The sequence below is a fragment of the Protomyctophum parallelum genome, assembly GCF_964188405.1.
Source record: "Protomyctophum parallelum genome assembly, chromosome: 17".
Classification (NCBI taxonomy): domain Eukaryota; kingdom Metazoa; phylum Chordata; class Actinopteri; order Myctophiformes; family Myctophidae; genus Protomyctophum; species Protomyctophum parallelum.
The window spans coordinates 39,163,066-39,189,039 of record NC_139719.1 but is presented as its reverse complement, the minus strand read 5'-3'; the positions used below and the strand labels follow the sequence as shown (position 1 = coordinate 39,189,039).

At 45.0% G+C, this 25,974-nt stretch overlaps 1 protein-coding gene across 1 annotated transcript; it reads left to right on the top strand.

The window, feature by feature from the left end:
• Positions 1-1,982: 1,982 nt before the first annotated feature.
• Positions 1,983-25,399, top strand: msh2 (mutS homolog 2 (E. coli); the record flags this gene model as incomplete). Its single annotated transcript, XM_083788030.1, has 16 exons — positions 1,983-2,190; positions 4,311-4,459; positions 5,148-5,429; positions 5,959-6,105; positions 6,447-6,596; positions 7,440-7,573; positions 9,072-9,271; positions 10,268-10,377; positions 10,926-11,049; positions 12,454-12,604; positions 13,051-13,148; positions 14,688-14,945; positions 15,675-15,879; positions 16,872-17,119; positions 18,253-18,428; positions 24,936-25,399. The coding sequence occupies 16 exons, from the start codon at positions 1,983-1,985 to the stop codon at positions 25,104-25,106; spliced, it is 2,811 nt and encodes a 936-aa protein (XP_083644156.1). The 3' UTR covers positions 25,107-25,399.
• Between the last annotated feature and the right edge of the window lie 575 nt (positions 25,400-25,974).

Genomic DNA, 25,974 nt, shown 5'->3' with positions numbered 1-25,974 from the left:
AAAGCTGCGAACAACCTGAGAGAAAAGCGAAGAACAAACTTAAACGGCAGGCAGAGAGATGTCTTCGGATGTCCTCTTTATATTTATAGGTACAAACTAAAGTAGGCTACAGCCATGGCATAGCTTCCCGTGCCCCGTGGTGGGGCCCGCAGGATCTCACACGACTTGACCTGCACCGTAGTGACAAGCCAACTAGACTGAGATCTTTCACAGTTACAATGACAATATCTACAGATACAGATTCACAGAAGAAAGTTGAATACATGTAGTAGCCTACAGACTCAGACAGTGAACACAGCCTTGCAATAGAGAAAGGCCGCCACAGACAGACCCCGCTCCCAAGGGAAGACTACTGTATAGCCTATTCAGGGTTGTCCAAAGTGCGGCCTACGAGCAAATTGTATACGGCTTGCAGCTTAATAACTGAATAGAGGGGGTATATGCACATAGATAAAGTGAGTGGCGAATCAAGTGGCAAAGTGAGTTTAACGTTGTTTAATGTCGTTTCATAAAATCAGATTGTATTTGGATGTAGGCCTATGGGCTGATGATGCCCAACATTCTGGGAAATTTTTTATTCGCGATTTTTAACCTGGGCATTTCCCAGAGTATTATTTGTCAGTGTTCCTTGTATTTATTTTTTCTAGTAGAAATACAAGGAACCCCCCTGTACTCCCCTCCAACTGCATGCTACTCCCCATTTTCAACTGTTTTAATTGTATTTTGAGTTTTGACTTTTGACACTTGCTTTTGTGTTGCAATGCAATAATAAAGCTGATTTTATTATTATTAAATAATATATTTATTATATTATTTAATATTTAATCGAATATTTATATCCAGGCCATATGGCATTGCTACATGGATTCATGTTTTTCTTCATCGCATTAGCAACTTTCTAAAGGAGGTTCAACAAAGTTGTCCAGAACTTGAGACCACACCCATCGAAATACACACAAGGTTCTATGGTGTAATGGTTAGCACTCAGGACTCTGAATCCTGCGATCCGAGTTCAAATCTCGGTAGGACCTGAACTTTAGGTAAATTCTACAATGTTGCACGAAATGTCTATAGAAATTTACTGTGTATGTTTCCGTTTATTAGCCGCCATAAAGTTATGCATGTCAGTCACCCACTTTGATAGCCTTAATTGACCGGCGATGACCTTCTGTATGTTATGTTTGAGTGAGCACCGTTGCGTTTTTAACATAACTGGCATGTGATATTAATACAGCTAAATTAAACGGACAAATAATGTATGAAAAACGACTTTAGCTCCATTCTGCTAAGTTCTCAGGGAAACGCTGTCAAACATAACTTACATTCGTCTTTGATCAACTGTAGCTACTTTGCCTTTAAAATGGTCTTCGCCGTGCTCGTTCAGGATCAACCGGTCCCATGGTGCAATGGTTAGCACATTGGACTTTGAATCCAGAGATCCGAGTTCAAATCTCGGTGGGACCTCACATTTGTTGAAGACTTTCACATTCTTGGGGCCGAAGACCTTCAGATGTGATTTGTTGACCCTATCTGGCGTGTTATTATGGTTGATACTTGATTGATATAACTGTAGACAACCATTTGCTTTTGCTGAGATAATAGCTATTAGCTATGGCACAGATGAAGAAAATAGAAATGCAGTGAAATATCAATGTCTAAATTTGTATTTTTACAGCCCTGACTTCACACTCTCAAATAAATAAATAAACAAACCAACAAATCACACACACACACACACACACACACACACACACACACACACACACACACACACACACACACACACACACACACACACACACACACACACACACACACACACACACACACACACAATGTAGTGTACTGTACCAAAGATGACTGTACTGTCCTTGGAAGTTGGAACTTTATTTTGAAACCCTCGGATCGGAAGTGAGAGTGCCTTGAGCGCGCGCCCAGACGTCATTTCCGGCTTCCCCCTGACAGACGCGGGAGTTTCCAGCATGGCGGTGCAACCCAAGCAGAACCTGTCCATGGACAGTGCAGCGGAGAATGGCTTCCTCAACTTCTACTTCTCCATGCCGGAGAGACCCGACACCACGTTCAGGATCTTCGACCGCAACGACTACTACACTGTGCACGGGAAGGACGCCGTGTTCGCGGCCAAGGAGGTCTTCAAAACAAACGCGGTCATCAAAAACCTGGGCTCGGGTAAGCGATCGGATAAATCCACTACATCGATTTTTAATACTGTGTAATAATGGCTAGCTCTGGTCCGACCATAGCTCTAATACCGTTGCAATGGCATTAGAACTATGAACCAGAGCCACATAATAGTTATCTAGTATCTACCAGTAAAATGCACATGTAGCCTATACAAGACTTTGTGGCGCAACGGTAGCGCGTCTGACTCCAGATCAGAAGGTTGCGTGTTCAAATCACGTCAGGGTCAAATCTTTTTTGATGACTTGAAAATGGAGGACCCTGATCATCAAGACCTGATGTAAACAAGTCTTGTTTTTTATCCTCGTAGAAGTTTTTGTATTGACCTGTACTTCCGTTGGATCGTACCCATTCACAAACTGTGAATACAATTTCATTCAAACATGCACAGTGCTGATATATTATAATAATTCTATGCATAGTGGCTTTGCGGGACATGTTTAAGTTCATGCTTTGCTAGACATGAGTTCATGTGTCCATGCTTTCGCATGCAGCCAGTAAATTATTTTTTACATTAGTGTTCACTTTTAGTGTTCATGCTTTGCATGCAAATACCGTAGATCATTTCCATGTGTTCATGCTTTGCGTACATGTTTTCATTGCAATCTTGATGCTCTTATCCAGAGTGATTTAAAAATATGAGATCATCAGAGTGGTGCAGTGTTCCCGGTTCAGTGGAAATAGTCATTCTCAGTTGTTTACTTAGGTAAAAGTATCAATACTGCCATGCAGTTATCATAATTATGATTGATTACTTTATTAACACTTTTGATATAACTGTAGACAACCATTTGCTTTTGCTGAGATAATAGCTATTAGCTATGGCACAGATGAAGAAAATAGAAATGCAGTGCAATATCAATGTCTAAATTTGTATTTTTACAGCCCTGACTTCACACTCTCAAATAAATAAATAAATAAACAAACCAACAAATCACACACACACACACACACACACACACACACACAGTATCTACCAGTAAAATGCACATATAGCCTATACAAGACTTTGTGGCGCAACGGTAGCGCGTCTGACTCCAGATCAGAAGGTTGCGTGTTCAAATCACGTCAGGGTCAAATCTTTTTTGATGAATTGAAAATGGAGGACCCTGATCATCAAGACCTGATGTAAACAATTGGGGGTGGGACTCCGCCCTGAATACCCTGCTCCCATCTGTCCCTCTCAGAAGATGCACTTTCTAACCGGAGACAGACGTGGCTGTATGCGGCCGCCAGAGGCGGGATCAACGCGATACTGATGTATTGAAGCGCTGCCACAGTGCAAATGTAAACACAACCTAACAAGACTATACAACTCAAAGTTATTATGGGGATATCATCATTTTTTGTCCCGCTGCTTCCGGTTTATCGTTTCTGCTTGAGAGAGACCAGATCCAGGCAGGAGGAGGGAACTTGTGAACTCAATACTGCCGCAATCTGGCGGAGTCGGGTTGCATTTCCATTCCATCTATCAAAAAAGGTTAAAGGTATATTCAGTGATTTCACTCAAAAAAACGTAGGTTTCGTTTTTGGCTGTGGGACCCAGCCTTTCGTCCAATCAGGATAGAGAGTCAAAAACGAAACCTAAGGTTTTTTGACCCCCAGGGGACCGGGGTTAACTGGGGACAGGGAGGAACTCCTTATATGGCCAGCACACTCTATAGTAGGGAGGATTATCACAACAAAACAAAAAAATAAGTGATATTTGAATTAAGTGAAATCACTGAATATACCTTTAAGGGGTAAAGTAGCATCTGTTGAAAGAAGGTGACAAGCAGTGATACAAGGAGAGCTGAGTTTTCAGACTAGAATTGGGAGTTTATTCCACAGTTTGGGAGCCAGGAGGGAGAAGAGTCTAGGTACAGGACATGCCAAAGCGTTGTCCGTGGCGTTTTGTGGAAGGAAGTCGGCAACGCAGTCGGTGAGAAGGGGAGGAATTGGATTGGATCGTCATGCCCTGCCCTGAAAGTGTAGAACCTTTGTTGACTAGTTGGCCTTCACCAGTTTTGGAACAACTGGAAGCCAATGCTTCGTGGTTTGTGGCATACAGTACATTATGTCTTTATGTGTTCATTCATGCATGCACGTCTTTTTTGTTTGTTTGACAGGAAGCCGCAAGCTAGAGGGTGTAGTCCTGAGCAAGCTGAACTTTGAGTCCTTTGTGAGAGACCTCCTGCTGGTGAGACAGTACAGAGTGGAGGTCTACAAGAACCACAGCATTAAGAGCAAAGAGCAGGACTGGAGAATTGAGTTCAAGGTGAACCAAAGTTCTGTGTATTCTATTCAATTCAAACTGTATTCAAACGTTCCTTCACAGAGATATTGAGATTTGACAGTTTACAGCGGTCGAAAGTACTTGCGCGCTCTGCTTGCGCACTTGTTGGCCATTTATGGCCTACTAGTGTGCAACAAGCAAGTATGCACTCGACAGAGTGCAGTTCTAGTTGATGTCTGTATTGTTAATGAATAAACAAAAGTAGTTATATGTCAAACAAACATCTGACCCACCATATGCTGACCCATCATAATCAACGCAAAATGGGTTAGTTTGTTTCCATTGAGGTGTGTATGAGCATGTGTATGAGATCTATCGGGAGCGGCGGTGGCTCAGGGGTAGAGTGGCTGGATGGTAACCGCAAGGTTGCCAGCTCGAACCTGGGCTCCCCCAGAGTTAGTGTCAAAGTGCCCTTGAGCAAGACACTGACTGAACCCCTAATTGCTCCTGATGTGCACGTTGGTGCCTTGCATGGTTTCCGCTGCCATCAGTGTATGAAGTATCAGTGTGTGAATGTAATGCACAATCTATGTAAAGCGCAAATGCACCATTTACCATTTATAGAGTTCATGTTGTTAGCAAGAACAAAATTTTGTAATAATTGTGACGGGCCTACAGTAGTGCATGCTTCCTTTCCGGGGCTCATGTCGTGTGTCCCAACAATCCTCAGGCGTCTCCGGGGAACCTGACTCAGTTTGAGGAGATTCTGTTCGGGAGCGGAGTGGGAGCGGAGGGCTGTGCCGGTGTGGTAGCCGTGCGCTTGGCCACCGGGGCAGACGGACACCGCACGGTGGGCGTGGGTTATGTGGACGCCGCCCAGAGGACCATGGGAGTGTGTGAGTTTCCCGACAACGAGACCTTCTCCAACCTGGAGTCCCTGCTGGTGCAGATCAGCCCCAAGGAGTGTCTGCTAGCCCAGGGAGAGGGCAGTGATGGCACGAAGCTACGAGAGGTGAGAATATTGAATCTAAGGCATGTGTTCTTTCTGTCAGGGAGGTTAGCAGGAACATATGGCACACAAATGCATAACCTCCCAATTAAAATGGATGGGAATCTATATTTCAGAACGTTATGAAGAATCACCTCCGATTTTGTGTTTTCTTGAGTATTGCGTTGACCCAGGCCAGCCCATTAGTTTTGTGAGCCAGACTGCCAGGCTGTTGCCTCCCATAATTTTCAAATGCTTCCATCATGTCGCAGAAATGTATATGAATTTAAATAAAAATCATGTAAGCATATATAGCTTGCTGCTTTGCAGAAATGGAAAGAATATATATATACACAAAAAGATATTTTAAGATATATTTTCGTGAACAAAAGTTTCCAGGAGGTGTAGTTCCAGACCATAGCATGTGGAGATTGTGGAATAGTTGTCTGGCCACGCGAGACTACCGGCTCATTGAGTCTCTGTTGCGTACAGTGTGAACAATCAAGGGTCTGATCTTTCTACAATGTAATGATAACGATGTGTGTCTGCGCAGGTGGTGCAGCGTGGAGGTATGCTGGTCTCTGACAGGAAGAAGTCAGAGTTCAACAGCAAGGACATGGTGCAGGACCTGAACCGGCTGCTCAGAGCCAAGAAAGGGCAGACCGTGGCAAGCAGCACACTGCCCGAGTTAGACAAACAGGTAAACCACTACAATATTTAACCACGTATACTGTAAGCCCTATTCTGTACTTCAGTGACCAATGGCGGCATGCGGCGAAAATAGCCAGTCTACAAGATGACAGCAAGCACGGTACGTTGTGGGCTTCTAGATTATACATTTCTTTATAGCACTGAAACTATGTTAAAAACAGTGGTGGTCATCAGCAATGTAATCTAGCATATTGTCAAAATTGATTGATTGATCTGTCGATGAATTGTTTGACCTCTACTGGAGCGCGAAAACAAAACTGTCAAAGGCAGCCCAGAAATTCAGTTGTGAACACCGTTTTGTGTGGTGTTTTGTGGTGTCGTCATGTGCAGGCGTCTATGTCATGCTTGGCGGCCGTGGTGCGTTTCTTGGACCTGCTGTCCGATGAGACGAACTTCAACTCCTTCAGACTGACCACCCTGGACCTGGGCCAGTACATGAGACTGGACAACGCTGCAGTGCTGGCTCTCAACCTCTTCCAGGTCAGAGCCTGGTCTCATTATACCATTATATATATGATAGGTCTCACATCCTGTACATTGGTGCTTCTCAAACTTTTTCATGTCAAGGACCCCCATTTGAAAAGATATCATGCCAGGGACCCCCTCATGAGAGATGATGATATGCATTTGGCTACAGACTCCAATTTATGGCATTTATTTCTCTGGGACCCCAATGTAAATTGTAAAATCAATGTTAATTTAACTATGAGAGTGTATACTCTTTGTACACTCTGAGTTATGGACCCATAAGGATCAATTTGGTTCCTAACTATCGTTTAGCTGGGGACTCCCTCAAGGACCCATGGTGGTCCCCGGACCCCACTTTGAGAACCCCTGCCATACAATACATGGCTGTCTTTAGTTACAGTATGAATAATTGCTCAGGCAGGATTAAATTGACCAATTAACCCATTCTGGGCGGGAATCCCTTTTGGTGTTTTAACTAAGCATTATGTTATACTTTAGCTATTGAAAAATATCTTTGAATATATATTCTTTCAGAGTGAAGGTTTTTTTTTATTTCGACGTTGGGCCTAAATGGATTAAGACCTGAGGCCGATTCTACATTTTCTTTCTTTTCTTCTAAATGAGTAGTTCTCAAACCTTTTTGTGCGAAGGACCCCCAAAACCATATGTACTGAAAATCAGAACATGTTTTGTGCCAGGGGCATCCCCAGAAGAGAAGATTTGTATTAAAAAAACATTCAAGATGATTCAACATTTTTTAAGATTGTACAAATGAATGAATAATGAGTACTCATAGTAACAACAATCCCTCGTCTGGTTTCCTCCGTGACGTTTTGGATCCCCTTCGTTCTTCAGGGCTCACCTGACGACACGAGCGGAGCCCACTCATTGGCTGGCCTGTTGAACAAGTGCCGAACGCCGCAGGGCCAGCGGCTGGTCAACCAATGGATAAAGCAACCGCTGATGGACAAGACCAAGATAGAGGAAAGGTAACGTGATATTAAAGACATTGCATCCCGAAACGTAAAACTAAAATAAAAATAACTCATGCCCCTGGCCTGAGATGGTGACGAAATGTACGTCCTATGCTGCTGCTACACGGAGGCAGCAATTATAATTACAGTAAGACATAATGCTTTGTTTGGCTGTGCATACATTATGATTACATAGTCAATCAGGCCCCTCAACTTTATTATCCCATTCTGACCTGACATCTAAAAATGTCTTCAACATCCTGACAGTTTTCTGAAAAAGCTATGTTTCTATGTCAGTCGTTTTTCAAAAATAGCAGACCTACAAGCTCGTAGATCTGCTATTTTTCAATAGCTAAAGCTTAACATAATGCTAACACCAAAAGGGGTTCACGCACCAAAATGGGTTAAACCACTTTATATCTCTTATCATTGCAGTCAGCCAAAAAACCTTGTATCTCTCCATATTTCAACTTTCTATGTTTTATCGTAAATTAATCGCAATGAGAGCTGCCTTGTAGATGAGCAATTTCTGCTACTTTTGAAAAAATTGTCTGTCGTCTTGTGTCTGTGGTCCTAATTTTTTATAAATATTAAACCTAATTTTCTTTTTATTTTAGGTTTATTTTGTTATTTTCTTTTAGGATAAAAAAGTATTAGAATTCAGAAGAAGTTCAGAAGCATTGTCAATACAACATAATGGTCTGAGATATTTTTGAAAAGAAGAACGACTGACATAGAAACATAGCTTTTTCAGAAAACTGTCAGGATGTAGAAGACATTTTTAGAATCTGATCTCGGGTCAGAATGGGTTAAAATGATAATACCTAACCATCATAATTCAACATATTGTGTTGTGCTAATTGTTCAGGAAACGGTGCTAGTGTGGAGGCTCTTCTTTCACGCCGTTTCACAAAATCGCAGATGCAGTGTTTTTATTTATTTATTCGGGCTCATGGAAGAGATCTGTGTGTAAATGTGTGTGCAGGCTGGACCTGGTGGAGAGTTTCATCTGTGTAAATGTGTGTGCAGGCTGGACCTGGTGGAGAGTTTCATCTGTGTAAATGTGCGTGCAGGCTGGACCTGGTGGAGAGTTTCATCTGTGTAAATGTGCGTGCAGGCTGGACCTGGTGGAGAGTTTCATCTGTGTAAATGTGCGTGCAGGCTGGACCTGGTGGAGAGTTTCATCTGTGTAAATGTGTGTGCAGGCTGGACCTGGTGGAGAGTTTCATCTGTGTAAATGTGTGTGCAGGCTGGACCTGGTGGAGAGTTTCATCTGTGTAAATGTGCGTGCAGGCTGGACCTGGTGGAGAGTTTCATCTGTGTAAATGTGCGTGCAGGCTGGACCTGGTGGAGAGTTTCATCTGTGTAAATGTGTGTGCAGGCTGGACCTGGTGGAGAGTTTCATCTGTGTAAATGTGCGTGCAGGCTGGACCTGGTGGAGAGTTTCATCTGTGTAAATGTGCGTTCAGGCTGGACCTGGTGGAGAGTTTCATCTGTGTAAATGTGCGTGCAGGCTGGACCTGGTGGAGAGTTTCGTGTGCGACTCTGAGCTGAGGCAGACGTGCCAGGACGACCTGCTGAGGCGCTTCCCCGACCTCCACCGCCTGTCCAAGAAACTGCACCGGCGCTCGGCCACGCTGCAGGACTGCTACCGCGTCTACCAGGCTGTGGGCCACATCCCTGGCCTCGTCACGGCCCTGGAGAGATACTCAGGTACGTCTACCAGGCCGTGGGCCACATCCCCGGCCTCGTCACGGCCCTGGAGAGATACTCGGGTACGTCTACCAGGCCGTGGGCCACATCCCCGGCCTCGTCACGGCCCTGGAGAGATACTCGGGTACGTCTACCAGGCCGTGGGCCACATCCCCGGCCTCGTCACGGCCCTGGAGAGATACTCGGGTACACCGTGTAGACGTTTCACTTAAGGCCCCATTTACACTGGCAGCCAAATCTAGCCTGAGGCAGATCTGTGCCACATCATCCAGATTGAAATCTAAATGCAGACGGGTCATATGGAATCATATTTTTTACAAATGTGACTTGAGTCACATTTCAGAGTTTGCTTCAAATCTGATTTGAGGAGATCCGTCTCGGTCTGAAATTATGCAACAACCTGATCTAAATCAGATTCCATGTGACTTGTTTGTGTTTAGACTTATTTAAACAAATCGGATTCCAATCTGGATGCGGCGCAGATCTTATTCAGGCTGGATTTCACTTGCTAGTCTGAACACGCAGATCTGTGACAGATCCCATCTGGTCACTGGCCAGATGGGATGGTCAGTGTGAATGGTGTCACTGCCAGCCTACATAAAACGAATGTAGAACTGACACAGCGCGACACGCTGTGAGCTTGTAGATCGGCTATTTTCAGCATGCAACTAATTGTAAAATGACTGATACTGGATCTCTTTTCCACTAGTCCCTTCCTAACATTTTAGTCTAGTTTTTATTTGTTGACGAAATTGTCGGTATATTTAGTCTTAGCTTTAGTCATCATAGCTTAGTTTTTATTTAGTTTCCATTTAGTTTTGGTCAGTGAAAAAAGGTAGTCGACGAACATTTTTCGTCTTAGTTTTAGTCGATGAAATCAACACTGATCCACTCAGTCACGGTCATCACGGCACCGGCGACATTATAAGACCATAATTGTGGAAAGCCATTATGACAACAAAGCCATGTGTGTGTGTTTCTATTTGTGTTTTGCAGGCAGCTACGGGGCACTGATGGAGGCAGTGTTCCTGACTCCTTTCAGGGACCTGCTGAATGACTTTGTCAAGTACCAGGAGATGATAGAGACCACTCTGGACATGAACCAGGTCAGTCTCACTGAGCCACCATGTTGTGATTCCTTGTTATTGATCTTGTACAGCTGTACCATGCAGATACGGCCAAGAAATATATACAAACTAAAATGTGGGTCCTTGGCACGAAGAAGTTTGAGAACTGATTCAGAAGGCATTTTGTCCAGTCTTAATGAGTTATCTGAACATTTGGTGTGAAGCTGCAGTTACTGTATGTATGGCAGTGGTGCTTTCTACCGTTATACACTATATATGTAGCATGTCGTGCCAAAGTTTTTTTGGGGGAAAAGGCGTATGATACCTGATGAAGGTCGTGAGACTGAAACGTTGTAACTCAGCTTAATAAACGGCTGCTAAATAAGTGAAGACGGTGTGCGGGAGCTCATTTCGCTGGAAAAAAGCATATACCGTCTGGCAGCTGCTAATCATTTCATCCATTGACCGCACACAAGCGTATAGCCTATACGTGTGCATGTCGCGCAGTGAATAATTATGGGTATACTGTCTGAAAGAAGCTGGACTACAGCACTGATGTATGGTTGTATGATGTAATGTCTGTGAAGGTGGACCACCATGAGTTCCTGGTCAAGGCCTCCTTTGACCCGGCGCTGAGTGAGCTGAGAGAGAACATGGACGCCCTGGAGAAGAGCATGAAGGCGGTTCTGAACAGCGCAGCACGAGAACTGGGTACGACACACACATTGGGTGTTGAGCATTTGTCACTGTCTGCGCAGAGTCAGAAGAAGCTGTGCGGCGTGTGCGCAGTTGGATTTTAGACAGCTGGTGGATGGGAATTAAGCTCCACCTCCGCGGACGACTGACGCGGAGGAGAGCATTTCTGGGAATCTGGCCGTCGCGCAAGTCGTCCGCGGAAGTGGAGCTCCGCAGCCGAGAACGTGCGCGGCTCTTTAGATAGTGTGGCAGCACCCTATGACTGTGTAGCAGAGTAGCCGTGCCTGAAGCCCAGATGGGTAATATCCCTCAGCAATGGGCGATATGCACACAGAATAACTGTTAACGCTTACCTACTTCCTTCACAGCTGTTACCGATGATACTAATTAAGGCTCTGTTCCATTTTGTGTGCAGTGGTTCTCAAACTTTTTAATTTCAAGGAGAGTGGAACCTTTCCCGTAAGGGTCCATTTGGTTCCATTTGTACACATAAAAGATTTTCCAAGTTACACACCCGTACGGGGCCATTTGGAACCCACTCAAGGACACTTTGAGACCCACTGGTGTAGCAGAGTGTTTCCAGTGAGCCAACATGCATAATGGCAACACCCTAACTCTGTTTGACCAGAATGGAACAGAGCCTTCATTAGTGTCACCTGTGAAGGAAGAAGGGAAGGGGCCCAAGTTCTTTCCAAGATGGCGTGTGTACGTAGAGCCCATTGGTGGGATTCTGTGGCGGGGTGGTAGGTTTGCATGCAGGTGCTTAGATGTGCATGGATTTTTTTATATTTACCAAAATGTCATTGATTGATCAAATCAATTCATGTTTAAACCCTATATTTGTATTTAACACTTTGTGTGCCCACGCAACACTTTAAAAAAATCACTTTCACCTAGAAACTCCATTCACACTTTTTATAATTCAGCTGACTGTGGAGACACATGCTGGAACTTTTTACTTTGAAATGTTTTATAGTTTCTCAGTTATTTAACTTTTTATTTTGCATTGGGCGTTATTTAACGCCCAATGCATTCTCAATGGCAATAGCACAAACTTTGGCACCACGTTTCCCTCTGCACTAAATATCTTTGCAGAAAATAGCAGCTCTACAAGCTCACAACGTGGCACGTTGGATGCTGGGTGTCGTGTGGTTATTATCGCACTGTGTAGGATCTGAGAACATCGATTCTTTTCTTCACTTAAGATGATTTCTGTTAATGCTTCCCCCAGCTGCTTTGTCTGTGTACATCATGCAAATAAACAGAATGTGAACCCTGTGTGTGTGTGTGTGTGTGTGTGTGTGTGTGTGTGTGTGTGTGTGTGTGTGTGTGTGTGTGTGTGTGTGTGTGTGTGTGTGTGTGTGTGTGTGTGTGTGTGTGTGTGTGTGTGTGTGTGTGTGTGTGTGTGTGTGCGTGCAGGACTGGATGCAGGGAAGACGGTGAAGCTGGAGTCCAACGCCATGCTGGGTTTCTACCTGAGGGTGACCTGTAAGGAGGAGAAGGGCCTGAGGAACAACAAGAAGTTCACTACGCTGGACGTGCAGAAGAACGGAGTGCGCTTCACCAACAGGTCTGTCAGACGGAAACACGAGTTCATACTCGACACAGTGACATGTCCTGAGCGCTGAACAGCTAGCTGGTTTGACACAGTGACATGTCCTGAGCGTTGAACAGCTAGCTGGTTTGACACAGTGACATGTCCTGAGCGTTGAACAGCTAGCTGGTTTGTAACCGTTGGTCTGGCAAGAGAAGACATTGTTAGCTAAGCTACAATTGAGTTTGTAGGTTGTTGTAACTTTGTTGTAACTTTGTTTGAATGATGTAAATAGTTGACAGTTTTTTTATTTTTTATTTTACCAATCTCCAAGATACATTGTGTTGAAATGGTCTGTATCACTCACACACTCCTGCAAAACAGCCCAACCATGCACACTCTGACCATGTCTGTTTCTGTGTGTGTGTGTGTGTGTGTGTGTGTGTGTGTGTTCATGTGTGTGCACGTGCACGTGCCCACAGTAATCTGAGCGTTCTGAACGAGGAGTACACCAAGAGCAGAGAGGAGTACGAGCAAGCTCAGAACGCCATCGTCAAAGAGATCATCGGCATCGCCTCGGGTGAGATTATTTTATCGCCTGCTGCGCGCCATCTTCATCGTCATCTTCAAACGTCATCTTCAAACCAAACAAAAGCATTGTTTGGAAAAGCTGGCGAAAAGCTGGCGAAAAGCTGGCGATACTGCTAATAATGCTGGTATCGGTGTCGGCGAGTATGCCAGTCCGATACCACGTCATTTATCATGTGATATTTAATTTACAGTCATATTTTCAATGCTTCAAGTGATGTTGCATGACTGTTCTAAACTCTCACTGTACTATTTACATTATTAATTTACCAAATTGGAGCTGCACTTTAACAATTAATGAAATGAGATCAGTGCTTCTCAAACCAAAATGAAGGACCCCAATAACTCTTGACAGGTCCATTTGGGTCCATTTGTACACTCAGAGTTACAGACCTGTAAGGGTCCATTTGTACACTCAGAGTTACAGACCTGTAAGGGTCCATTTGGGTCCATTTGGGTCCATTTGTACACTCAGAGTTACAGACCTGTAAGGGTCCATTTGGGTCCATTTGTACACTCAGAGTTACAGACCTGTAAGGGTCCATTTGTACACTCAGAGTTACAGACCTGTAAGGGTCCATTTGGGTCCATTTGGGTCCATTTGTACACTCAGAGTTACAGAACTGTAAGGGTCCATTTGGAACCCCCTCAAGGAACCTACATGGACCTCACTTTGAGAACCACTGTCCTAGATTTGTTTGAATCACACACTGGTATCGGATCGGTACTCTGTATATCGACCGAGCGTTTCCACCTATGCGGTCTTCACCAGAGTCATGACTCTGATGAAGACCGCATAGGTGGGAACGTTAGTCGTTATCCTGTATACAAGCACCTAGGCATGTAACGATATATATCGATATTAATCCCGACGATATGAATCGATTCATTGAAATAAAGAAATCGATTTTCAACCCCCCCCCCCCCCCCCCCCCCTTTTTTGGGGGGGCTAGTGTGTGATGTGAAATGTGAGCTTTAGTCATATTCCATCATATTCAAGTGCTTTTGGAGAGAAATGATAGTCACTTTCAGTAGTAGAGCACCGTAGAGGGGAGCTGTGTGTGTCTGTGACTGTGCCCAGGTGATGATGGTCGTTGATGCTCATCAAGGAAGGCAATTATGTTTCTGCACTGTCAAAAGTAACGCTACTTCTGTTGCAAGTTAAAAAAAAATCTCAGGGGGAAAGATGGTAATTTTTCTTTAAAATATATTTTTTAATATTGTGAAAAATCGTATTGTGAACCTCATATCGTGATACGAATCGTATCGTGAGTTGAGTGAATCGTTACATGCCTACTAGCACCTAATAAAAGGCTCTAAATGTCCATGCTGCTCCAGTGTCCTCTCCTCCTTCTGCAACAACAAAGTATTCTAAGACCCGTTTTGGGTCTGAGAGGCTAAACCTCCTCAAATGGTGGTCCGTGCCGTGGCTCAAAAAATGCCCGAATAAATAATGGACCTTGACATGAAAAGCGTTGAAAACCACTGCTTTCTTTTTAAATGCCATGTTCTAAACCTACCAACCAACCAGGCTACGTGGACCCTCTCCAGACCCTGAGCGACGTGGTGGCCCAGCTGGATGCGGTGGTGAGCCTGGCCGTGGCGTCGGTCTCGGCCCCGGTGCCCTACGTCCGGCCCACGCTGCTGGAGGAGGGCGGCGCCGGCTCCACCCGGCGCCTGGAGCTCCGCCAGGCCAGACATCCCTGCATGGAGACGGACGCCGACACCGCCTTCATTCCCAACGACATCAGCTTCACCCAGGGAGAGAAGAGCTTCTACATCATCACAGGTGCGCCGACGTCGCGTTGGATTCAAGCTCTGTGTGTGTGTGTGACACGTGCATGTATTTGAAAAACTGTGTGTGTGGAATGTTTTGTATATATATATATATACTGTATATAGCAGGGGTCCTCAACTAGAAATGATGAAGGTCCACAAATATTTTTTTGAATAAGACTGAGGTCCGGTCCCATGCGCGGCGTCCATCGGAGAGCGGGGCTCTATGCCCATTTAGTATGGTCAAGCCAAGCTTATACAAATCAGATCCCCTTCCAACCAACCAATAATGGGGTGCAGAGTGCAGGCCCGGAGTGGAACTCCAAATCCAAATCACACTGCGCGCGCGCATAGCGCGCGCCAGAATTTTGGGGGCCCTTGGGGGACATTTTGGGGGCCTTTGCAGCAATTTCACATGAGAAATGTACCATCTGATGTTATTTATATTATTAACTTTAAAAAAAAAAAGTTAATTTTTTTTTTTTGGGTGGTCCGCAAAGAGGTGGTCCGCGGTCCGGTCGCGGACCGCGGTCCGCCAGTTGAATACCCCTGGTATATAGTATGTATACATATACACTGCATTCTACTGAAATATTAGGAAAAATGTACAGTATAATTTAATTTTAGAAATGGCAACGTTTTTTCCACAATATGTCAAACGTGCTCCCACTGCAATACGCCATCACTGAAACTCATACCGCTCCGTCACTAACGCCCCGGTCTCCTGGCCACGCCCCTTCAGGTCCAAATATGGGCGGAAAGTCCACCTTCATCCGCCAAGTGGGCGTGATCTCCCTGATGGCTCAGATTGGCTGCTTTGTGCCCTGTGAGAAGGCGGAGCTGAGTGTGATTGACAGCGTGCTGTGCAGGGTGGGAGCAGGGGACAGTCAGATGAAAGGAGTGTCCACCTTCATGTCCGAGATGCTGGAGACCGCTACCATTCTGAGGTATACAACTGAGGTCAAGTTTATTTACATGTCCCCAAGCTGGGCAATTCATTTGTGTGCACTCACGCATACACACACACACACACACACACACACACACACACACACACACACACACACACACACACACACACACACACACACACACTTATAAAACATTGATCTGTGTTTAATCTAATTTCATCAATCCAGTTTAGTCTAATGTAAAAGCTAAATCCACTTAAATGGATAGTTTAATCCCCCTCCAAAAAAAAAATCATTTGTTTTTCTATTGATTACTCCGACTCATCTATGAGAGAGTGTAGATCAGCTATTTTACGCTATTTAATATATTTTTGTGAAAATTCGGCTTTACAAATATGCCCACTTTGCCCATGTTTAAAGCAAATGTCCCTAGATTTGTGCTTCTGTGTTGAACTGGGAGAGGATGGTATATTACTAGTAGTAGGGGGAACTGTTCAGTATTATGTCTCAGATCGTTCTCTGTAGTCTGTATACATATGTGACCGATTCTGATTTCTGACCGAGGCTAAGTCATTGAATTTTTTTTACATTTGTATGTCATGTGAAAGCAGGGAATCATAGATTCAAATTGACATATTGGGTTGTTCAGTTTCACCCACCAATTTGAGATATGGCTTATAGAGTAATGTCTTGCAGAAAACGGCGAGTTGATTAAACGGGCCTGATAGGTTAACTTCCGTGGTCTCTAACATTACACCTAGCTACATGTTTAAGCATTTATGTTTTTCTCAGCCTTTCTCAGCCTTGCCGCCATGACGGTCTCTGTCTCAAAAAGAGTCACGCATTTTTACGTGCATAAAATAAATGATTTAAGGTCATATTAAATCATAGTTAATATTAGTAGGCGTGAGATATACTGGTAGGTAGCTCTGGTCCAGGAGAAGAAAGGAAAAGAAGACTACTTATATATATATCTCTAAAAATCTCCACATTTCCGACTAAAACCAACCCGCTGCTTTTCCGTCCAGGTCTGCCACAGAGAAGTCTCTGATCATCATCGACGAGCTGGGCCGGGGCACGTCCACCTACGACGGCTTCGGCCTGGCCTGGGCCATCAGCGAGCACATCGCCGCCAAGATCAGCTGCTTCTGTCTGTTCGCCACGCACTTCCACGAGCTGACCGCGCTGGCCAAGGAGCAGGCCGGCGTGCACAACCTGCACGTGACGGCGCTCACCACCAAGGACAACATCACCATGCTGTACAGGGTCAGGCCAGGTGCGTGTGGAGCTGGAGCCATGTGACGGCTGCGTTCTTTTAACCTGAGATCAGATTCTATAAATGTCTTCTACACATCCTGACAGTTTTCTGAAAAAGCTATGTTTCTATGTCAGTCGTTCTTCGATTTTTCAAAAATAGCTGACCTACAAGCTCGTAGCGCTCCACTCGGTGGCGCGCTATGAGCTTGTAGATCTGCTATTTTTCAATAGCTAAAGCGTAATGCTAACACACACGCCATTCCCAACTTCCTTCACAGGTGTTACCGATGATACTGATGAAGGCTCTGTTCCATTCTGGTCAAACAGAGTCGGGGTGCTGCTATTGTGCTGTGTTGGCTCACTGGAAACACTGCTATACCATCAAAGGGTCCTTGCGTGTGTTCCAAATGCCCCCGTACGGGTGTGTAACTCTGGGAGAGTACAAATGGAGTCCAAATGGACCCGTAACGGCTCCATTTGGTTTCATTTGTACACTCAAGAGTTATGGGGGTCCTTGAAATTAAAAGGTTTGACAACCGCTTCACACTAAATGGAACAGAGCCTTCATTTGTATCATCGGTAACACCTGAAGGAAGTAGGCAAGCAGCCCGGAGGTTGTGTATAGCCCAATCATTCGATGAATTGAGTACATAAGAGTAAGGACCCCAATGGAAACAAGTCCTTCCTTAATCAGAAAAACTTCTGATAAAGTATTTAGTCCATCAATTCTGGGGGTTAACATTTGCCGCAAATAGCCAATCCACAAGCTCACAACGTGTCGCAACTTTGTAGTATTTCCCTATGTTTGGGGAAGAGATGCGACAAAGTGTCAATTAGGGCTCAAGTGTGTAATCGACCAAGATGTTTTTTAAGGGGTGTCATCTATGGCAGTGTTCTAGCTCATATCGTAGACATTCAACCAATGCAACAAATGCATCGCAATGTGTTGTGAGCTTGTAGATTGGCTATTTTTCTCTATTTATCATCATATAACCAAGAATATGGGTTCTCACAAATATTGAAAACAGACTCTGTATTTGTGAGAAGTGCACAGATGAGTGATGGGGGCGGAGGGGGTAGGGGAAACGATCAGGAACATGACGATGACTCTTCAGTGTTGTGTTTGTGTTGTGCGTGCGTGCGTGCACACAGGTGTGTGTGATCAGAGCTTTGGAATCCACGTCGCCGAGCTCGCCAGCTTCCCGCCGTCCGTGGTCGCCATGGCGAAGGAGAAGGCCGCCGAGCTGGAGGAGTTCCAAGAGCCCGAGGGGGCGGAGTCAGACGAGAGGGAGGAGCCTGAGGCCAAGAAACGGCGCTCAGACAGAACGGTTTGTTGAGGACCATTTACTAAACATATGGCTGTTTTCTGTTCCATATACAGTGCCTTGCAAAGGTATTCAAATGCCTCAATCACAAAGGTTACATTGACATTTAGTTCTGTAGTGTTTCTTGAGGTGTGCTAGCCCCTCCTATATTCAGCTATTTGTGTAGATTTCCGTCTTACACAAACTAAATAAATTCCCATTGACAATGAATGGAGAATTTTACGTCAGTGTCTGAGCAAATCGGCTTAGTGTCTATCTGTGTCCCACACAAATAGACACAATACTATGACGTAAATTTTACTTCCTAGTATCTGTCAAATGTCCGCTAAATCTTGTCCCCACACGTCTCGTATTTGCCATTGACAATGAAAGGAGAAATTAGGTGTCCACCAAATATGACGTAAATTTAACCAACCAATTACATAGAATTCAGTTGTTCATGAGAAGATGTATAATGATAAGGGCGCCCCTCACTTCACACGGGTGTGATATTTTTCTTCTAAAAGATTTGCCCTCAAAATCTGTTTTTTAAGGGGTGCTAGCCCCTTCTATAAAAAGATTTTGTCCCCACACGTCTCAAGATTTGCCACTGACAATGAACGAAGAAATGGCGTCAGAATTCCGCTAAATATGACGTAAATTAAACATCAAAACATTAAACGCCATTGACATTGAAGGGAAAATGTGTCCTATGTAAACGAGCAAATCAGCTAACCAATCACAGGCAACGGGCATTCTGATTATTTATGATAAGAGCTGAAAATTTCTGCTAAATATGACGTAAATGAAACATTAAACACCATTGACGTTGAAGGGAAAACGTACGCCATATGTAAACGAGCAAATCGGCCAACCAATCACATGTTGCTGGGAGCGCTTGGCCAATAAGGGACCACCTTATGTAGCAATGTCAAATGTCCGCTAACATAAATTGATAGTATGATGACAAGAGCGACCCATATTTCACATGGGTGTGATTTATTTTTAAGTGACACCGGTTGTATGGGAGTATTTTGTTGATTCAAGCGAATAAACTACTGAAAGATGCTATTTGTATATTGGTGGACTTAAAGTTACTGTAGTTTCGGAAGAAAATAGCCGATCGACGAGCCAGAGCAGAATTTCCCATGAACTACTGGTACTAGGAACCACTACTGGTACTCAGAGGTACTGGTACTAGGAACCACTACTGGTACTCAGAGGTACTGGTACTAGGACCATTACTGGTACTCAGAGGTACTGGTACTAGGAACCACTACTGGTAATCAGAGGTACTGGTACTAGGAACCACTACTGGTACTCAGAGGTACTGGTACTAGGACCATTACTGGTACTCAGAGGTATTGGTACTAGGAACCACTACTGGTACTCAGAGGTACTGGTACTAGGACCACTACTGGTACTCAGAGGTACTGGTACTAGGAACCACTACTGGTACTCAGAGGTACTGGTACTAGGAACCACTACTGGTACTCAGAGGTACTGGTACTAGGACCACTACTGGTACTCAGAGGTACTGGTACTAGGAACCACTACTGGTACTCAGAGGTACTGGTACTAGGAACCACTACTGGTACTCAGAGGTACTGGTACTAGGAACCACTACTGGTACTCAGAGGTACTGGTACTAGGACCACTACTGGTACTCAGAGGTACTGGTACTAGGACCATTACTGGTACTCAGAGGTACTGGTACTAGGACCACTACTGGTACTCAGAGGTACTGGTACTAGGAACCACTACTGGTACTCAGAGGTACTGGTACTAGGACCATTACTGGTACTCAGAGGTACTGGTACTAGGAACCACTACTGGTACTCAGAGGTACTGGTACTAGGACCACTACTGGTACTCAGAGGTACTGGTACTAGGAACCACTACTGGTACTCAGAGGTACTGGTACTAGGACCATTACTGGTACTCAGAGGTACTGGTACTAGGACCACTACTGGTACTCAGAGGTACTGGTACTAGGACCATTACTGGTACTCAGAGGTACTGGTACTAGGAACCACTACTGGTACTCAGAGGTACTGGTACTAGGAACCACTACTGGTACTCAGAGGTATTGGTACTAGGACCACTACTGGTACTGGTACTAGGACCACTACTGGTACTCAGAGGTACTGGTACTAGGACCACTACTGGTACTCAGAGGTACTGGTACTAGGAACCACTACTGGTACTCAGAGGTATTGGTACTAGGAACCACTACTGGTACTCAGAGGTACTGGTACTAGGAACCACTACTGGTACTCAGAGGTATTGGTACTAGGACCACTACTGGTACTCAGAGGTACTGGTACTAGGACCACTACTGGTACTCAGAGGTACTGGTACTAGGAACCACTACTGGTACTCAGAGGTATTGGTACTAGGAACCACTACTGTTACTCAGAGGTATTGGTACTAGGACCACTACTGGTACTCAGAGGTACTGGTACTAGGACCACTACTGGTACTCAGAGGTACTGGTACTAGGACCACTACTGGTACTCAGAGGTACTGGTACTAGGAACCACTACTGGTACTCAGAGGTACTGGTACTAGGAACCACTACTGGTACTCAGAGGTATTGGTACTAGGACCACTACTGGTACTCAGAGGTACTGGTACTAGGACCACTACTGGTACTCAGAGGTACTGGTACTAGGACCACTACTGGTACTCAGAGGTACTGGTACTAGGAACCACTACTGGTACTCAGAGGTACTGGTACTAGGAACCACTACTGGTACTCAGAGGTATTGGTACTAGGAACCACTACTGGTACTCAGAGGTATTGGTACTAGGACCACTACTGGTACTCAGAGGTACTGGTACTAGGAACCACTACTGGTACTCAGAGGTACTGGTACTAGGAACCACTACTGGTACTCAGAGGTATTGGTACTAGGAACCACTACTGGTACTCAGAGGTACTGGTACTAGGAACCACTACTGGTACTCAGAGGTACTGGTACTAGGAACCACTACTGGTACTCAGAGGTATTGGTACTAGGACCACTACTGGTACTCAGAGGTACTGGTACTAGGACCACTACTGGTACTCAGAGGTACTGGTACTAGGAACCACTACTGGTACTCAGAGGTACTGGTACTAGGAACCACTACTGGTACTCAGAGGTATTGGTACTAGGAACCACTACTGGTACTCAGAGGTATTGGTACTAGGACCACTACTGGTACTCAGAGGTACTGGTACTAGGACCACTACTGGTACTCAGAGGTACTGGTACTAGGACCATTACTGGTACTCAGAGGTACTGGTACTAGGACCATTACTGGTACTCAGAGGTACTGGTACTAGGACCACTACTGGTACTCAGAGGTACTGGTACTAGGAACCACTACTGGTACTCAGAGGTACTGGTACTAGGACCATTACTGGTACTCAGAGGTACTGGTACTAGGAACCACTACTGGTACTCAGAGGTATTGGTACTAGGACCACTACTGGTACTCAGAGGTATTGGTACTAGGAACCACTACTGGTACTCAGAGGTACTGGTACTAGGAACCACTACTGGTACTCAGAGGTATTGGTACTAGGACCACTACTGGTACTCAGAGGTACTGGTACTAGGACCACTACTGGTACTCAGAGGTACTGGTACTAGGACCACTACTGGTACTCAGAGGTATTGGTACTAGGAACCACTACTGGTACTCAGAGGTACTGGTACTAGGACCATTACTGGTACTCAGAGGTACTGGTACTAGGAACCACTACTGGTACTCAGAGGTACTGGTACTAGGACCATTACTGGTACTCAGAGGTACTGGTACTAGGAACCACTACTGGTACTCAGAGGTATTGGTACTAGGACCACTACTGGTACTCAGAGGTATTGGTACTAGGAACCACTACTGGTACTCAGAGGTACTGGTACTAGGAACCACTACTGGTACTCAGAGGTATTGGTACTAGGACCACTACTGGTACTCAGAGGTACTGGTACTAGGAACCACTACTGGTACTCAGAGGTATTGGTACTAGGACCACTACTGGTACTCAGAGGTACTGGTACTAGGACCACTACTGGTACTCAGAGGTACTGGTACTAGGACCACTACTGGTACTCAGAGGTATTGGTACTAGGAACCACTACTGGTACTCAGAGGTACTGGTACTAGGAACCACTACTGGTACTCAGAGGTACTGGTACTAGGAACCACTACTGGTACTCAGAGGTACTGGTACTAGGACCACTACTGGTACTCAGAGGTACTGGTACTAGGAACCACTACTGGTACTCAGAGGTATTGGTACTAGGAACCACTACTGGTACTCAGAGGTACTGGTACTAGGAACCACTACTGGTACTCAGAGGTACTGGTACTAGGAACCACTACTGGTACTCAGAGGTATTGGTACTAGGAACCACTACTGGTACTCAGAGGTATTGGTACTAGGACCACTACTGGTACTCAGAGGTACTGGTACTAGGACCATTACTGGTACTCAGAGGTACTGGTACTAGGACCACTACTGGTACTCAGAGGTACTGGTACTAGGACCACTACTGGTACTCAGAGGTACTGGTACTAGGACCACTACTGGTACTCAGAGGTACTGGTACTAGGACCACTACTGGTACTCAGAGGTACTGGTACTAGGACCACTACTGGTACTCAGAGGTACTGGTACTAGGACCACTACTGGTACTCAGAGGTACTGGTACTAGGAACCACTACTGGTACTCAGAGGTATTGGTACAAGGACCACTACTGGTACTCAGAGGTACTGGTACTAGGACCATTACTGGTACTCAGAGGTACTGGTACTAGGAACCACTACTGGTACTCAGAGGTACTGGTACTAGGACCATTACTGGTACTCAGAGGTACTGGTACTAGGACCACTACTGGTACTCAGAGGTACTGGTACTAGGAACCACTACTGGTACTCAGAGGTACTGGTACTAGGACCATTACTGGTACTCAGAGGTACTGGTACTAGGAACCACTACTGGTACTCAGAGGTATTGGTACTAGGACCACTACTGGTACTCAGAGGTACTGGTACTAGGACCATTACTGGTACTCAGAGGTATTGGTACTAGGAACCACTACTGGTACTCAGAGGTACTGGTACTAGGAACCACTACTGGTACTCAGAGGTATTGGTACTAGGACCACTACTGGTACTCAGAGGTACTGGTACTAGGACCACTACTGGTACTCAGAGGTACTGGTACTAGGACCACTACTGGTACTCAGAGGTATTGGTACTAGGAACCACTACTGGTACTCAGAGGTACTGGTACTAGGAACCACTACTGGTACTCAGAGGTATTGGTACTAGGACCACTACTGGTACTCAGAGGTACTGGTACTAGGACCACTACTGGTACTCAGAGGTACTGGTACTAGGAACCACTACTGGTACTCAGAGGTACTGGTACTAGGACCACTACTGGTACTCCCCAAAAAAGGAGAAAGAAGACAAAATAATAATAATAATAATAATAATAATAAAACTTTATTTGTATAGCACCTTTCATGACATCAAATGCAGCTCAAAGTGCTTTACAGAACAATGGAGAATAAAATAAAAGCAAAGCATAAAAGAAAAGCAAGGCAACGACATTAAAAAACAAGCAGTAATGCAATACAGTGAGGACATGAATAACAAGAAATATAAGATCACTTAAAGGCAATGTTGTAGAAGTGGGTCTTGAGCTGAGCTTTAAAAATGTCTACAGAGGCTGCCTGACGAAGGTACAGAGGGAGCTTGTTCCATGCCGATGGCCCGTAGAAGCAAAAAGCTGCTTCCCCGTATTTTTTAGTTGCCATTTTTTTAGGCAAAGCGAGCAGCAAAAGTGGAATGAAACATGCAATTGGTTGAAATATGTTCTCCAGCCGTGCTGAAATGAGCACGACAGCACACCTAGCCGTTAGTAGAAGATTTGAGAACGGGTTAATCACATTAGAGATATCATCAGTTGTGCTGATTTGTGATTAGACAGTTTTGTCAGAGCAGCAGCATTATTGGCTTATAGGAATGGAACAAAAAGGGCAGGTATACGCTCCTGTATTTTAACAAAATAAACAAAATAATGTTATTTATCATGGTGGTACATGGAGAGCCAAATATGTTCTTACGTGGTACTTCAGTATAAAAAGGTTGCGAACCAATGAGCCAGAGCATACGAATGTAGCAGATCCGATTCTGATCATTTGAAAATGACATGATAAGCCCTGGTATCCAATCAATCACGTGATCGGGATCAGGACAAGCCTAGTTGTGATGCATTGTGAGCTTGTAAATCCACTATCTTCGAAAAACACATTGAAACGTTTTGGATCGTTTTCGGGTAATGACATGGCCAGAATAGGGATGCATCCTGTTGGTGAATGCGAATACACGGCAGTGATGCCCAGGCTGTCGACCCTGAGCCATGGTTGTAATGCCCAGGCTGTCGACCCTGAGCCATGGTTGTAATGCCCAGGCTGTCGACCCTGAGCCATGGTTGAATCCTCTCGTTCGTCTCTCTCTTCGCGTAGGAGGGCGAGTCGCTGATCCACCGCTTCCTGGAGGAAGTTAAGCTGCTTCCTGCCGACACCATGACTAACGACGAGGTGAAGGCGGAGCTTAAGAGGATGAAGGCGGAGCTTGATGCCAGAAGCAACGTCTACATCGCAAAGATGCTGACGCGCTGCGCTCTTGAACACTAGTGTCCCTATTCTGGGGTGAACATCCGGATATGTCCGCCAAAGTCATTTGGTGTAGACTAGAGCAGAGGTCTTCAACAGAGGGTCCGGGAGAAAGATACTGCAGGGGGGGGGGGCCGCCAAATCTTTGTCAGAGATTTTTTGTTGTCGTTTTGTTTTCATTTTTACATTAACCACAACTTATACCCTCCCTTCCCTATTCTGGGGGGGGGGGGACACTAGCCGAAAATAGCATTTGTAGATCTGCTATTTTTGACGAAGAGGTTTGATGTAGAGGGGGGAAATAGAGCAGAGCCAGTACCGAGCCAAAGGTCAAGATTACAAAGTATTGAGAGTTTAAGTCGTTAACTGTCTGAAAACACTTAGTGGGGGGGGGGGTCCCTGCTTCATCTCTCCCTCATCCAAGGGGTCCATGGCTTGATGGTAGATAGTATAAACCCCTGAGGGACTCCGGTCGACTAAGTATGTGGGGTTTAAGACGGGGGGTAGGCAACAGGCGGCCTGCAGGCCAAAACTGGCCCCCCAGAAAGAATCTGTCCCGTGAGATCATTTGGATTTGATTTTTTTCTATAAAATCTATTTTTTTTAATATAAAATATCAGACCGACAGTCTCACATATAGGCTATTGTATCCGAATTGAGGAACTATCCCCACCTAAAGAAGGTTTATTATACCTATAATCTACCGATACATGTTGAGAGTGACCACTAGTGCAGGGAGAGCAGCTGGCGTGAAAACAGTCTTAATGTTAAATTGAGATATTGCTCTAATGTTTCGCGTCCGGCCCCCCCACATAATGTCCTGGAGAGATATCGGCCTGCCCCTTGTTTAAGGGAAGGAACCACACAAACTTTGACCTGATGGCGTTCT